General features: G+C 56.3%; 1 protein-coding gene across 1 annotated transcript; it reads left to right on the top strand.

The window, feature by feature from the left end:
* Positions 1 to 3836: 3836 nt before the first annotated feature.
* LOC308231279 (scavenger receptor cysteine-rich domain-containing group B protein-like) lies at positions 3837 to 11098 on the top strand (the record flags this gene model as incomplete). Its single annotated transcript, XM_080636467.1, has 4 exons — positions 3837 to 4194; positions 4772 to 5095; positions 5679 to 6002; positions 10852 to 11098. The coding sequence occupies 4 exons, from the start codon at positions 3837 to 3839 to the stop codon at positions 10860 to 10862; spliced, it is 1017 nt and encodes a 338-aa protein (XP_080492593.1). The 3' UTR covers positions 10863 to 11098.
* Between the last annotated feature and the right edge of the window lie 5655 nt (positions 11099 to 16753).

Genomic DNA, 16753 nt, shown 5'->3' on the forward strand with positions numbered 1-16753 from the left:
ATGCACCCTCAGTGCACCTCTAATACACCCCCATTGCACCCCCTTATTGTACCCCCATTGCACCCCAATGCACCCCCCTTGTACCCCCTTATTGCACCCCCGAGCAAGCACCCGGAGCTGTTTGCTGGCAGAGCAATGGGGAGCCCTGGGCCGGAGGTGAGGAGCTGGCGGCACCTGAGCCCAGTCACTCATCAGAGCCCGCCTGAGGGGATCCCTCAACAAAGGCGCCTTCATCCCATGGATCCCAGCTTAAACAAGGCACAGAGGGGGCCATTGTGAGCCCTTGGCTCCGTCATCAAACCCTACCCGTGGGCAAAGAGCTCCAGCAGCCATCAGGACCCTGCTCAGGACCGGTTCCTGCCCCATTCGTCCCCCTTAAAGCTGGGGTTCAGAGGGGAAAATCCTGCCCTGCTTGGCCCCAGTGCTTGCAGTGATTGATGGCAAGGGAAACCCTATTGGTTCGGGGTGGAGGATGGAGTGGTTTGCACTGATTGATGGCAAACGAAACCCTATTGGTTCCGGGTGGAGGATGGAGTGGTTTGCACTGATTGATGGCAAGGGAAACCCTATTGGTTCCGGGTGGAGGATGGAGTGGTTTGCACTGATTGATGGCAAACGAAACCCTATTGGTTCCGGGTGGAGGATGGAGTGGTTTGCACTGATTGATGGCAAGGGAAACCCTATTGGTTCGGGGTGGAGGATGGAGTGGTTTGCACTGATTGATGGCAAGGGAAACCCTATTGGTTCGGGGTGGAGGATGGAGTGGTTTGCACTGATTGATGGCAAACGAAACCCTATTGGTTCCGGGTGGAGGATGGAGTGGTTTGCACTGATTGATGCCAAGGGAAACCCTATTGGTTCGGGGTGGAGGATGGAGTGGTTTGCACTGATTGATGGCAAGGAAAACCCTATTGGTTCCGGGTGGAGGATGGAGTGGTTTGCACTGATTGATGGCAAACAAAACCCTATTGGTTCGGGGTGGAGGATGGAGTGGTTTGCAGTGATTGATGGCAAACAAAACCCTATTGGTTCGGGGTGGAGGATGGAGTGGTTTGCAGTGATTGATGGCAAGGGAAACCCTATTGGTTCGGGGTGGAGGATGGAGTGGTTTGCACTGATTGATGGCAAACAAAACCCTATTGGTTCGGGGTGGAGGATGGAGTGGTTTGCAGTGATTGATGGCAAACAAAACCCTATTGGTTCGGGGTGGAGTGGCTTGCACTGATTGATGGCAAACAAAACCCATGGTGGTTTTAATCCCATTGGATTTAACTCCTTCAGGAGACCTTTTGCAGGTCAAATCATGGCGTCGGTGCTGCCAAGTGGGGCCCCAAGGGAGCAGGATCCCCCCTCCTTGGACCTGATGGTCAAAGCAGCACAATGGGATGGACCATGTAGACACAGCAAAGCCTTTCCCACCTCCCTGCTGCGGATGCTGAGCTCCTTGCTGAGCCACTGAGACTGTCTCCATGGAGCCCTGCATTAAATCAGAGGCCACAAAGGGTGGAATCCATTCCAACAAGAAGGATTTCAGCCAAAGGCCGAGTGGGAATCAAATCCAAGATGGAAAAGTTGAGGAGCTGACCCGAAAGCTTGGGATTCCCAAGGAGGGACAGGTTTGGAGACAAAGAAGATCTATGCAATGATAGTGAAGGGCAATGGGGATGAGACTGAAGGGCAAACAAGGAACTACAAAGCCAAGTGAAGGTAAAAAGGCTCAAGGCTCAAGCTAAAGGAACAACGGCTGCTTGAGGAGGACCTATCCCAATGGAAAAGGTGGAATTCGGAGGCATGAGGGGCTCCCATCACACATAGCAGGTGCTGCTGGTATTGGGAATATGAGTTCATTGATGCTCTGCTGTCCCGTGGGATCTCCCCTCCTGCCTTCTGGCCTTAGAGCCTGCCCTGTCCCAGCCCTCCTCTGTTCAATTCCTGGTGTGTGATCCAATAACATCCATTTCTTGACACTTTTCCTGGCTAAATATGACCCAAAACGTGCAATCGGATGGGTCCTGCACCTTGCATTGCTCCTCCTGCATCCCAATGCTCATCAAGGCCAAGCAGAGATGCCCGTATCTCCATCCTTAACGCGTGTCCATGGCAACCACCGGTCCATGGTCCAAGCATCTTCTCTGCCTCTGAGCTGATGGACTGGGATTGAAACACCAAGTCAGGCTTTGGGTACCTCCAAGGATGGAGTCTCCATCGGGATAGGCCCATTCCTGCTTCCTTCAAGGAATCTCCCTCCCATCCACATCTTATCCCGCCGGGACAACGGCACATTGGGAAGTGCCAGCCCCGCTTTGCTTTTGGCCTCAGCACCACCAGGAGAGGTTTTCCCTTCATCCGATGGACGGAAGAGCATGGAGAGAGGGAAGCAGCACAGGGAAATGCAAGGAATAAGAGGGAGGAGAACAGGCACTGGAAGGGGGAGAGGCCACTTACAGGGAGGAGCCAGGGCGAGCACTGTTTGTCCCTTGGTCCTTCCAGTCCTCTCTCCTCCTTCGGCAGCCACCGGCTCCCTCTTTCCTACCGGGACCATCCTGCTCTTCCCAGGAGCTGGATCATCCCATGGGACCACCAGGAATTCTCCTTCTGCATCCCATTGGAAGCCCGGCTTCCTTCCTCGGAAGCAGGATGGAAACCGTGCTCTTCCTCTTGGCATGGCTTTGGGGTAAGCGTTCTCCTTCGGTGCTGTGGATACGGGGCTCGGGATGGATGGAGCCCCCTCGTATCCCCCCACTCAGGGCAAGGAAATGGGGTTTGTGGCTGGGATAAGATCCGGGAAGCTTGGGAAAAGGGTTCGATGCTGGTGACTCAGGAGGAGATGAGCCGAAGGGCACCCGGAGATGGAGAGGCATTAACGAGGCAAATAGACAGGGCTAAACCCTAGGAAAACAGGGAAGCAAAGAGAGAGCTTCCTTTGATTGACGGGTGTAATCCCAAAGGTAATCCTGTCTTCTCCCTTGCCCCTGGAGCCATAGGGCGTGTTGGAACCAGCACCCAAGGGTGAGTGAACAGAATAGACCCCCCCTGGCAGAGCCATTCCAGCCTCTAAATCAGTGCCAGCCAATAACCGACACCATAAAGGGGGATCTGAAGTGAAGTGATTTGGATATGGAGTGAAGGGAAGTGATTTGGATATGGAGTGAAGGGAAGTGATTTGGATATGGAGTGAAGGGAAGGGATTTGGATATGGAGTGAAGGGAAGGGATTTGGATATGGAGTGAAGGGAAGGGATTTGGATATGGAGTGAAGGGAAGGGATTTGGATATGGAGTGAAGGGAAGGGATTTGGATATGGAGTGAAGGGAAGGGATTTGCATATGGAGTGAAGGGAAGGGATTTGGATATGGAGTGAAGGGAAGGGATTTGGATATGGAGTGAAGGGAAGGGATTTGGATATGGAGTGAAGGGAAGGGATTTGGATATGGAGTGAAGGGAAGGGATTTGGATATGGAGTGAAGGGAAGGGATTTGGATATGGAGTGAAGGGAAGTGATTTGAATATGAAGAAGTGAAGGGAAGTGATTTGCAAATGAACAAGGGGTTTAAAGCTCATCAGGAAAGTATCCCATGCTTTCCAATAGCACCAAAGAGAGGAGCTGGCAGGATTCGGGTGGCAGCATCTAAAGGCCATGGGGACCAAAGATGCTGAACTATGGTTTAAGCATCCAACAGCCCCTTTCTGAATAAGGAGGGACCTTCGGCATCCTCTGCCAGGTTTATATCCCAACAAAACCTGCATTTTCCCTATCAAGACAAAGAGGCCCTTCTCCCCCTCAGCTTATTATAGGAATGGTGCTGATTGGAAACACTCAACCCATTCCATCGCTCCATGACTCCAAGGCTCTGCTTCCTTTGGGATCCAGGTGCCGCCGTCCCGGCTCCCATCAGGCTGACGGGGGGCCCCAGCCGCTGCGTGGGGCGGCTCGAGGTGCTCTGGGAGCAGCAGTGGGGGACAGCGTGTGACGACCGATGGGACCTGCCCGATGCCGTGGTCGTGTGCAGGCAGCTGGGATGCGGGGAAGCGCTGTCGGCTCCGGGATCGGCTCCCTTCGGACAAGGAGCGGGTCCTATTTGGCTCGATGACGTGGATTGCAATGGGACGGAAGCCGAGCTCTCGGCCTGCAGGACCAGACCCTGGGGAGAGCATAACTGTGACCATGGAGAAGATGCAGGGGTTGTGTGCGCAGGTAAATCACAGCGCTGCTCTCCCCATAGGGCGAGGGTTTGCTCCCAAAGGGCTGATTTCTCCATCAGGATCATCCATAGGGATCTGGGGAAGATGCAGAGAGACCTCAGAGCAACTCCCAGTGTCCAAAGGGGACTACAAGGATGCTGGAGAGGGGCCTTCATCATTGATTATAGCAATAGGATAAGGGGTGATAGCAATGATATGCTGGTGATGATGGTGATGATGCTGGTGATGCTGGTGATGAAGGTGGTGATACAGCGATAGGGTGATGGGTGATAGCGATGATACGATGGTGATGCTGGTGATGAAGGTGGTGCTGGTAATGCTGGTTGTGCTGGTGATGCTGGTGATGATGCTGGTGATACAGTGATAGGGTGATAACGATGATATGCTGGTGATGATGGTGATGCTGGTTGTGCTGGTGATGCTGGTGACACAGTGATAGGGTGATGGGTGATAACAATGCTATGCTGGTGATGCTGGTGAGGATGCTGGTGCTGCTGCTGCTGATACAGCAGTAGGGTGATGGGTTTAAACTCGATGTTATCTGTTCCCCCCCCTTCTCTTCAATACAGAGGCTACGATCCCAGTGCAGGTGAAGCTGGTGAACGGCTCCAGTCGCTGTGCTGGCAGAGTGGAGGTGTTCTATGGCCGTCGATGGGGAACGGTGTGCGATGACAACTGGGACATGATGGATGCCGAAGTGGTGTGCCGGCAGCTGGGATGCGGATCTGCCCTATCCGCTCCTCCTGCCGCTGCCTTCGGCACAGGCCCCGATCCCATTTGGCTTGATGATGTGGCCTGCAAAGGGACCGAAGCCGCCCTCTCCGAGTGCAGTGCAAAGCCTTGGGGTACCCATAACTGCGGGCACCGAGAGGATGCTGGTGTCGTGTGTGCAGGTAAAGGCTGCTCCGCGTCACACAAGTGGGTTCTATGGGGGGTGAGAGGTGCTGGAGGAGGCCCCATCACTGAGCTCAGCATCCAAGGGGATTGGGAGATAAAGAGGGATCCATCCTGGAAAACCCTAAGGGGATGCTGCAGGAAGGGCTCTCCCTTGGCGGAGCATCCTTGGAGGGGCTTTGGCTTCATCCCACCCTTATCCCGGTAGATGTCGTTCCTTTGGAAGGAGCCTGTAAGAAGCATGGAGAGGGGCTTTGGATAAGGGATGTAGGGACAGGACAATGGGAATGGCTTTAACCTGCCCGAGGGGAGACTGGGATGAGCTCTTACGGAGATCCCTATGAGGCTGGTGGGACATGGGAATGGGTTCAATGGAGAAGCTGGGGCAGGGTTGGGATGGGGCTTGGAGCAAGCTGCTCTAATCGAAGGTGTCCCCATGGCAGGGGGATGGATCCCATCCCGATCCACTCCGGGATGCTGTGATGGCGGAGGTAGCGCTTCCCCGTTGGAAGGACTCAATTCACCACATTCCGCGCCGGATCCTTTCCTCAGGGAACCTTTTCCCTCTCCCTTCCCTTCCAGGCCATGCCGAACCTGCCCCGCTTCGCTTGATGGGGGGCTCAAGCCCCTGCTCCGGACGCGTCGAGGTCTTCTATGGGCAGCAATGGGGAACCGTGTGCGACGATGGCTGGGACCTGGTGGAGGCCAACGTGGTCTGCAGGCAGCTGGGCTGTGGCAAGGCTTTGGGGGCCTCCCGTGGGGCTGCCTTCGGGGAAGGAGCGGGCCCCATTTGGCTCGATGATGTCGACTGCCAAGGGACTGAAGATGCTTTGGCCCAATGCAAAGCCCCCGCCTGGGGAAGCCACAACTGTGGGCACAGGGAGGATGCCGGCGTGGTTTGCACAGGTACCCGTGGCTTGGGATGGGCCAAGGGGAGGCTGTTTGGGGGTGAGACCCTTTCAGGCACATCCTGATGGCAGCAGCATCCTTTCACTGAGTGCATTCTGGAGGCCAGAAGCATCCTTTCACTGAGTGCATTCTGGAGGCCAGAAGCATCCTTTCACTGAGTGCATTCTGGAGGCCAGAAGCATCCTTTCATGGAGTGCATTCTGGAGGCCAGAAGCATCCTTTCACTGAGTACATTCTGGAGGCCAGAAGCATCCTTTCACTGAGTGCATTCTGGAGGCCAGAAGCATCCTTTCACTGAGTGCATTCTGGAGGCCAGAAGCATCCTTTCACTGAGTGCATTCTGGAGGCCAGAAGCATCCTTTCACTGAGTGCATTCTGGAGGCCAGAAGCATCCTTTCACTGAGTGCATTCTGGAGGCCAGAAGCATCCTTTCACTGAGTGCATTCTGGAGGCCAGAAGCATCCTTTCACTGAGTACATTCTGGAGGCCAGAAGCATCCTTTCACTGAGTGCATTCTGGAGGCCAGAAGCATCCTTTCATTGAGTGCATTCTGGAGGCCAGAAGCATCCTTTCATTGAGTGCATTCTGGAGGCCAGAAGCATCCTTTCACTGAGTGCATTCTGGAGGCCAGAAGCATCCTTTCATGGAGTGCATTCTGGAGGCCAGAAGCATCCTTTCACTGAGTGCATTCTGGAGGCCAGAAGCATCCTTTCATTGAGTGCATTCTGGAGGCCAGAAGCATCCTTTCATGGAGTGCATTCTGGAGGCCAGAAGCATCCTTTCACTGAGTACATTCTGGAGGCCAGAAGCATCCTTTCACTGAGTGCATTCTGGAGGCCAGAAGCATCCTTTCATTGAGTGCATTCTGGAGGCCAGAAGCATCCTTTCACTGAGTGCATTCTGGAGGCCAGAAGCATCCTTTCATTGAGTGCATTCTGGAGGCCAGAAGCATCCTTTCACTGAGTGCATTCTGGAGGCCAGAAGCATCCTTTCACTGAGTGCATTCTGGAGGCCAGAAGCATCCTTTCACTGAGTGCATTCTGGAGGCCAGAAGCATCCTTTCATGGAGTGCATTCTGGAGGCCAGAAGCATCCTTTCACTGAGTACATTCTGGAGGCCAGAAGCATCCTTTCACTGAGTGCATTCTGGAGGCCAGAAGCATCCTTTCATGGAGTGCATTCTGGAGGCCAGAAGCATCCTTTCATTGAGTGCATTCTGGAGGCCAGAAGCATCCTTTCACTGAGTGCATTCTGGAGGCCAGAAGCATCCTTTCATTGAGTGCATTCTGGAGGCCAGAAGCATCCTTTCATGGAGTGCATTCTGGAGGCCAGAAGCATCCTTTCACTGAGTACATTCTGGAGGCCAGAAGCATCCTTTCACTGAGTGCATTCTGGAGGCCAGAAGCATCCTTTCATTGAGTGCATTCTGGAGGCCAGAAGCATCCTTTCATTGAGTGCATTCTGGAGGCCAGAAGCATCCTTTCACTGAGTGCATTCTGGAGGCCAGAAGCATCCTTTCATGGAGTGCATTCTGGAGGCCAGAAGCATCCTTTCACTGAGTGCATTCTGGAGGCCAGAAGCATCCTTTCATTGAGTGCATTCTGGAGGCCAGAAGCATCCTTTCATGGAGTGCATTCTGGAGGCCAGAAGCATCCTTTCACTGAGTACATTCTGGAGGCCAGAAGCATCCTTTCACTGAGTGCATTCTGGAGGCCAGAAGCATCCTTTCATTGAGTGCCTTCAGGAGGCCAGAAGCATCCTTTCATGGAGTGCATTCTGGAGGCCAGAAGCATCCTTTCACTGAGTACATTCTGGAGGCCAGAAGCATCCTTTCACTGAGTGCATTCTGGAGGCCAGAAGCATCCTTTCACTGAGTGCATTCTGGAGGCCAGAAGCATCCTTTCACTGAGTGCATTCTGGAGGCCAGAAGCATCCTTTCACTGAGTGCATTCTGGAGGCCAGAAGCATCCTTTCACTGAGTGCATTCTGGAGGCCAGAAGCATCCTTTCACTGAGTGCATTCTGGAGGCCAGAAGCATCCTTTCACTGAGTACATTCTGGAGGCCAGAAGCATCCTTTCACTGAGTGCATTCTGGAGGCCAGAAGCATCCTTTCATTGAGTGCATTCTGGAGGCCAGAAGCATCCTTTCATTGAGTGCATTCTGGAGGCCAGAAGCATCCTTTCACTGAGTGCATTCTGGAGGCCAGAAGCATCCTTTCATGGAGTGCATTCTGGAGGCCAGAAGCATCCTTTCACTGAGTGCATTCTGGAGGCCAGAAGCATCCTTTCATTGAGTGCATTCTGGAGGCCAGAAGCATCCTTTCATGGAGTGCATTCTGGAGGCCAGAAGCATCCTTTCACTGAGTACATTCTGGAGGCCAGAAGCATCCTTTCACTGAGTGCATTCTGGAGGCCAGAAGCATCCTTTCATTGAGTGCATTCTGGAGGCCAGAAGCATCCTTTCACTGAGTGCATTCTGGAGGCCAGAAGCATCCTTTCATTGAGTGCATTCTGGAGGCCAGAAGCATCCTTTCACTGAGTGCATTCTGGAGGCCAGAAGCATCCTTTCACTGAGTGCATTCTGGAGGCCAGAAGCATCCTTTCACTGAGTGCATTCTGGAGGCCAGAAGCATCCTTTCATGGAGTGCATTCTGGAGGCCAGAAGCATCCTTTCACTGAGTACATTCTGGAGGCCAGAAGCATCCTTTCACTGAGTGCATTCTGGAGGCCAGAAGCATCCTTTCATGGAGTGCATTCTGGAGGCCAGAAGCATCCTTTCATTGAGTGCATTCTGGAGGCCAGAAGCATCCTTTCACTGAGTGCATTCTGGAGGCCAGAAGCATCCTTTCATTGAGTGCATTCTGGAGGCCAGAAGCATCCTTTCATGGAGTGCATTCTGGAGGCCAGAAGCATCCTTTCACTGAGTACATTCTGGAGGCCAGAAGCATCCTTTCATTGAGTGCATTCTGGAGGCCAGAAGCATCCTTTCATTGAGTGCATTCTGGAGGCCAGAAGCATCCTTTCATTGAGTGCCTTCAGGAGGCCAGAAGCATCCTTTCATGGAGTGCATTCTGGAGGCCAGAAGCATCCTTTCACTGAGTGCATTCTGGAGGCCAGAAGCATCCTTTCATTGAGTGCATTCTGGAGGCCAGAAGCATCCTTTCACTGAGTACATTCTGGAGGCCAGAAGCATCCTTTCATTGAGTGCATTCTGGAGGCCAGAAGCATCCTTTCACTGAGTGCATTCTGGAGGCCAGAAGCATCCTTTCATGGAGTGCATTCTGGAGGCCAGAAGCATCCTTTCACTGAGTGCATTCTGGAGGCCAGAAGCATCCTTTCACTGAGTGCATTCTGGAGGCCAGAAGCATCCTTTCATGGAGTGCATTCTGGAGGCCAGAAGCATCCTTTCACTGAGTGCATTCTGGAGGCCAGAAGCATCCTTTCATGGAGTGCATTCTGGAGGCCAGAAGCATCCTTTCACTGAGTGCATTCTGGAGGCCAGAAGCATCCTTTCACTGAGTGCATTCTGGAGGCCAGAAGCATCCTTTCACTGAGTGCATTCTGGAGGCCAGAAGCATCCTTTCACTGAGTGCATTCTGGAGGCCAGAAGCATCCTTTCACTGAGTGCATTCTGGAGGCCAGAAGCATCCTTTCACTGAGTGCATTCTGGAGGCCAGAAGCATCCTTTCACTGAGTGCATTCTGGAGGCCAGAAGCATCCTTTCACTGAGTGCATTCTGGAGGCCAGAAGCATCCTTTCACTGAGTGCATTCTGGAGGCCAGAAGCATCCTTTCACTGAGTGCATTCTGGAGGCCAGAAGCATCCTTTCACTGAGTGCATTCTGGAGGCCAGAAGCATCCTTTCATTGAGTGCATTCTGGAGGCCAGAAGCATCCTTTCATTGAGTGCATTCTGGAGGCCAGAAGCATCCTTTCATTGAGTGCATTCTGGAGGCCAGAAGCATCCTTTCATTGAGTGCATTCTGGAGGCCAGAAGCATCCTTTCACTGAGTGCATTCTGGAGGCCAGAAGCATCCTTTCATTGAGTGCATTCTGGAGGCCAGAAGCATCCTTTCACTGAGTGCATTCTGGAGGCCAGAAGCATCCTTTCACTGAGTGCATTCTGGAGGCCAGAAGCATCCTTTCATTGAGTGCATTCTGGAGGCCAGAAGCATCCTTTCATGGAGTGCATTCTGGAGGCCAGAAGCATCCTTTCATTGAGTGCATTCTGGAGGCCAGAAGCATCCTTTCATGGAGTGCATTCTGGAGGCCAGAAGCATCCTTTCATTGAGTGCATTCTGGAGGCCAGAAGCATCCTTTCATTGAGTGCCTTCAGGAGGCCAGAAGCATCCTTTCATGGAGTGCATTCTGGAGGCCAGAAGCATCCTTTCATGGAGTGCATTCTGGAGGCCAGAAGCATCCTTTCATTGAGTGCATTCTGGAGGCCAGAAGCATCCTTTCACTGAGTGCATTCTGGAGGCCAGAAGCATCCTTTCATTGAGTGCATTCTGGAGGCCAGAAGCATCCTTTCATGGAGTGCCTTCAGGAGGCAGAAGATGCAGGCATTCAGGTATCCTCCAGCCCTGTCCTATCCCAATTGGCATTCGTTGGTACCAAGCTTCGAGGCCGGATGCTGGCGCTGGTGGCTCCTTGCTCTTCGCCAGCATCACCTTCCTGTCGTAGCCAAGTCCAATGGGGTGACGCTGGAGCTGGAGCTTGGTGTTTTGGGGGATGATTCCCATCTTCCTATTGGCATTGCTTACATATCACTAGGCATTACCTGCACGTTAGGACCTCCCAATGGCGGGGCAGGCTAACGCGCGCTCCTTTTGCATCCCTTTCATTCCAGGTGGGATCTAAAGCTCACGGAAGCGGAGAAGAGGGATGCTTTCACCAGCCAATCTACCTTTAACCCCCACTACAGCGGCACCAAAGAGGACAACTGAGGCTCCAATCTACCCCATGCCAAACTGATGCCCCCAGATCAGCATGGATCTGGCTGTGGCGCACGGATCTTGAGGCCCCTTTGAGCCGTTTCCTTCCCGAATCCAACCTTTTCTGGGCCTCTTCCCACTTTCTGGAGAGGATGCAATAAACCCGGCTGGGAGCTCCGTGCTCCTGCGGTCCAGGGGATGCTCTCTGTGGTCCCGCATCAGCACCGGCATCACCTCGGTCCTGCCCCCCCCAAAGGGAGCATCCCGAAAGCATCCCTCATGGAATGGGCTGGGGTGGGTTGGGAGGGGGCTTCCATAGGAACACAGTGGCCCTGCACACATGTGTCCCCTGCACACACGTGTCCCCATGCACACACGTGTCCCCATGCACACACGTGTCCCCTGCACACACATGTCCCCTGCACACACGTGTCCCCATGCACACACGTGTCCCCTGCACACACGTGTCCCCTGCACACACGTGTCCCCATGCACACGTCCCCTGCACACACGTGTCCCCTGCACACACGTGTCCCCTGCACACACGTGTCCCCTGCACACACGTGTCCCATGCACACACATGTCCCCTGCACACACGTGTCCCCTGCACACGCATGTCCCCTGCACACACGTGTCCCCTGCACACACATGTCCCCTGCATGTGCCCCCATGCACATACATGTACCATGTGCACACACACACGAACACACGTCCCCATGCACACACGTGTCCCCATGCACATACATGTCCCCATGCACATACATGTCCCCATGCACACACGTGTCCCCATGCACATACATGTCCCCATGCACAAAAGAACCACATGCACATATGTACCGTGTACACACGTGCCCACACACATGAACACACGTGTGCCATGTGCACACACCTGCACCACGTGCGCACTCACATGTACCACGTGCACACACAAGTGTACCACGTGCGCACACACGTGTCCTCGCGCACACTTGCCCCCCCTCCTCACCCCTCGCTCAGCCCCGCCCCCGGAAGTGACGTTGCGGCGCAGCGCGAGCGCGGCCGGAAGCGGCTCGGGGGGAGGCGGCGGCGCGGCGGCGGGTGGGGAACGGTGAGAACGGGAACGGGAATGGGAATGGGATTGGGATTGGGATTGGGAATGGGAATAGGGATGGGAATAGGGATGGGATTGGGGATGGGAGCAGGGGACCTGGGCCGGGAGGATCCATTGCGCTGCTGAAGGGGGCGGGGGGGGGGGCTGAGGTACCGGAGGCTCCTGGGCTCGGGGTAGGCCCGGGGGGGGTCGGGGAGGGTTGGGGGGGATGAGAGGCCCCGTGTTAGGACTGGGGGGTATTGGGAGGTACGGGGGGGGGAGAGGGGTGAGGGGGACGGGGTGGAACTGGGGTGAAGGACTGGGATGTGCTGGGTGAAGGACTGGGATGTGCTGGGTGATGGACTGGGATGTGCTGGGTGATGGACTGGGATGTGCTGGGTGATGGACTGGGATGTGCTGGGTGATGGACTGGGATGTGCTGGGTGAAGGACTGGGATGTGCTGGGTGAAGGACTGGGATGTGCTGGGTGATGGACTGGGATGTGCTGGGTGATGGACTGGGATGTGCTGGGTGATGGACTGGGATGTGCTGGGTGAAGGACTGGGATGTGCTGGGTGAAGGACTGGGATGTGCTGGGTGAAGGACTGGGATGTGCTGGGTGAAGGACTGGGATGTGCTGGGTGATGGACTGGGATGTGCTGGGTGAAGGACTGGGATGTGCTGGGTGAAGGACTGGGATGTGCTGGGTGAAGGACTGGGATGTGCTGGGTGAAGGACTGGGATGTGCTGGGTGATGGACTGGGATGTGCTGGGTGATGGACTGGGATGTGCTGGGTGATGGACTGGGATGTGCTGGGTGAAGGACTGGGATGTGCTGGGTGAAGGACTGGGATGTGCTGGGTGATGGACTGGGATGTGCTGGGTGAAGGACTGGGATGTGCTGGGTGAAGGACTGGGATGTGCTGGGTGATGGACTGGGATGTGCTGGGTGAAGGACTGGGATGTGCTGGGTGAAGGACTGGGATGTGCTGGGTGAAGGACTGGGATGTGCTGGGTGATGGACTGGGATGTGCTGGGTGATGGACTGGGATGTGCTGGGTGATGGACTGGGATGTGCTGGGTGAAGGACTGGGATGTGCTGGGTGAAGGACTGGGATGTGCTGGGTGATGGACTGGGATGTGCTGGGTGATGGACTGGGATGTGCTGGGTGATGGACTGGGATGTGCTGGGACAATGGAGGGCTCATACTGGGAAGAATTGGGATATAATGTTGGGGTACTGGGACATACCGGGGGGTTCTGGCTGTAATGGCCTTCGGGAGGCTGATGTGATGGGGTGTTCCCTAGATCCCGCAGGGAATTCCTACCAGGAATTCCCCCGTGGACCACTCGCTGCCCCCCCGCTCTTCCCGCTCCCTCCTGTGACTCCAGGATGGGATCTCGCCGTCGCTCCGGCATCACCGGAACCGCTTGTGCCGGGCTCGGCCTCGGCCATGGCACCGCCTGCCCGGAGCCCTCCCTTTAGGAGCACGTGAGTGTCTGTGGGATCCTCATGGAAGCCATCCCCATCCCGTCCCGCTCCGGGTTCCATTGGTGCCGGCTCCATCCCGTTGCTCCCCTCACGCTCTTCCCTTTCTCCTGCTTGAGGAGCCGCCATGGAAGAGCAACCGGATCCTTTCTCCCGGAGCCTTTCCCCGCTTCCTGAAGGAGCTGAGGCTGAAGGCGAGGAAGAGCAGGAGGAGGACGCAGCCGGGATGCAGCCGGCCCGGGGCGCAGGCAGAGGCCATGAGGATGGAGAAGCGTCTCCCAACCGGCGCAAGCCCCGGCTCTGCCTGAAGCCTGAGGCCGGCCCGGCCCCGGCATCCCTGGGCCAAGGGGAAGAGCCGGGACCTTCCCGCGGGAAGAGGCTGCGCTTGATCTGGAGGCCGAGGGGGCTGGAGGAGGAGGAAGAGGAGGAGGAGGAGGAAGAGGAGGAGGAGAGCGGCTCCATCGCTCACCCCGGCGATGCCCGTCCCAAAGGGGACTTTGTGCAGCTGATCGATGAGCGCGGCATCTACTCCACGGCCAAGCTGGTGCTGGAGGAGGCGGTGGCGGCGCTGCCGTTGCATCCGGCCCAGGGCAGCGAGCTGGAGATCCGGGAGGTGATCGTGGACGAGAAGCCCTTCCAGTGCGGGGTGTGCGAGAAGGCCTTCAAGCGGGCCTGGGAGCTCTTCAGCCACGAGGTGGTGCACAACGAGGAGCGTCCCTTCCGCTGCCCGCTGTGCCAGGCGTCCTTCAAGCGCCACTCGGACTTCAAGAGCCACCGCCTGGTGCACACGGAGGAGCGGCCCTTCCGCTGCGAGCTCTGCGGGAAGCGCTTCAAGCGCTCCTCCAACCTGCAGGAGCACCGGCGCATCCACAGCGGCGAGCGGCCCTTCCGCTGCCCGCGCTGCGCCAAGAGCTTCAAGACGCCGTACGAGCGGCAGCGCCACGCGCTCACCCACTGCGCCGAGAAGCCCTTCAAGTGCGCCGACTGCGGCAAGGACTTCCCCACCTCCAACGCGCTCCTGCTCCACCAGCGCCAGCACTGCGACGACAAGCCCCACGTGTGCGGCGTCTGCGGGAAGAAGTTCACCTACGGCCACAGCCTCAAGGTGCACGAGCGCGTGCACACGGGCGACCGGCCCTTCGTGTGCCCGCTCTGCGGCAAGGGCTTCAAGCAGTCCAACGCCTTGGCCTCGCACGAGCGGGTGCACACGGGCGAGCGGCCCTTCGTGTGCAAGACGTGCGGCAAGGCCTTCAAGCAGTCCTCCTACCTGGTGATCCACGAGCGGGCGCACACGGGCGAGCGGCCCTACAAGTGCGAGGCGTGCGGCAAGGCCTTCGCCCGGCCCTCCTTGCTGCTGCAGCATCACCGCGTGCACAGCCAGGAGCGGCCCTACAAGTGCAGCTTCTGCCAGAAGTACTTCAAGGACCTGGCCTATTTGGCCGTGCACGAGAAGGTGCACACGGGCGAGACGCCCTACAAGTGCAGCGTGTGCGACAAGGGCTTCGCACACCCCTCCAACCTGCTGCAGCATCAGCGCGTGCACCGCGACGGCTGAGCGTGGGGCGGGCATCGCCTCATGGACCACCCTAAGAGCATCACCCCATGGACCTCCACTGAGTATGGGGTAGGCATCGCCTCATGGACCACCCTAAGAGCATCACCCCATGGACCTCCACTGAGTATGGGGTAGGCATCGCCTCATGGACCACCCTAAGAGCATCACCCCATGGACCTCCACTGAGTATGGGGTAGGCATCGCCTCATGGACCCCATAAGAGCATCACCTCGTGGACCCCCGTAAGAGCATCACCTCGTGGACCTCCATAGAGCATGGGGTAGGCATCACCCCATGGACCTCCATTGAGTATGGGGTAGGCATTGCCTCATGGACCACCACTGAGTATGGGGTAGGCATTGCCTCATGGACCCCATAAGAGCCATGGGGTAGGCATTGCCTCATGGACCCGATAAGAGCATCACCTCATGGACCCCCATAAGAGCATCACCTCGTGGACCTCCATAGAGTATGGGGTAGGCATTGCCTCATGGACCACCATAAGAGCATCACCCCATGGACCTCCATAGAGCATGGGGTAGGCATTGCCTCATGGACCCCATAGGAGCATCACCTCGTGGACCCCCATAAGAACATGGCAGAGGCATCACCTCCATAAAGCTGCTGTCCTTCTCCTGAGCCCTTTGCCAAAGCTGGAGCTGCTTCCATAAGGGATGATCCCAGCGGGACCTTCGGCTGGAGGGGCTGCAGGGCTCCGTGGTGGCACGGTAGGGGCCAAACGTTGCTGGTTTTGGGGTGGGAGATGCCTCACTGGTCCAAGTCATGGAAGGACCCATGGGGAAGAGCGGAGTGGACACCTCCTGAAGCCTGCTTGGGTTCCGTGGCCCATCCTCCTCTTGCATGAGCCCTGTGCTGCTGAGCAGAGGGTGGCACATGGACCATTGCCTAGGATGGGACAAGGGCCTTGTCTTGATGCCCTGGTGCTGTCCCTCGGACTCCTGGAGATCCCAGATCCATGTCCCCCCCGTTCCATGCGGTCCCTGTAGTGCTGGGAATGGGGTGTGGGGGGGGGGCGTTGGGATGTGCACACTAATTACAGGATGGTGATTTAACAGGGGCTTTGTCTCAGCACCTTCATGGCTGTGTCCAGCAAGGGCCTGATGTGCTCCTTGGTGTCCTTCAGGCATGCCTGGGAGGTCACTTGGCAAGGAGAGATCCATCAGATCCCTCTTGGGGGGTGGTGGATCCCCTCTGGGGATGCTCGTGGGCCTCTTGGTCATGGGGGGGCTCCACAGCTCCTTCCCTTGCACCTCCCGTTTCAGCTCTGGCCCCATTGAGGCTCATGGGGCTGTGATTTGATGGTGGGGAGGGTCCTCAACGTCCTTTATGGCCCATAGGGTGCTGGGTGCATCTCAACAGGTTCCCATCTGCTTTATCCACCTGGGGCTGCATTCAGATGGGCTGCGGTACCTGCCTGCCCTCCAGCTCCTCTTCCTTGTATCCCTTCTGATCCCTATATCCCATATTCCAGCCCCTGCATTGAAGAGGGGGGGATGTAGCCGGATTCCTGCTTGGAGATGAGCATCGTGCCCTGTGGGCTCTCCAGCCTTTGGCATCCTATAGGCCAAAGGGGGAGGTTTCCTTCCTGAATGGATGAGGACCTTGTGGATGTGGGTCCCCCCCCCAGCACTCACCCATCACACCCAGAAGGTTGGGGTCCCCCTTTTAATTGCTCCTCAGGCT

Source organism: Psittacula echo (assembly GCF_963264785.1).
Source record: "Psittacula echo genome assembly, chromosome: 34".
In the NCBI taxonomy this organism is placed as follows: Eukaryota; Metazoa; Chordata; class Aves; order Psittaciformes; family Psittacidae; genus Psittacula; species Psittacula echo.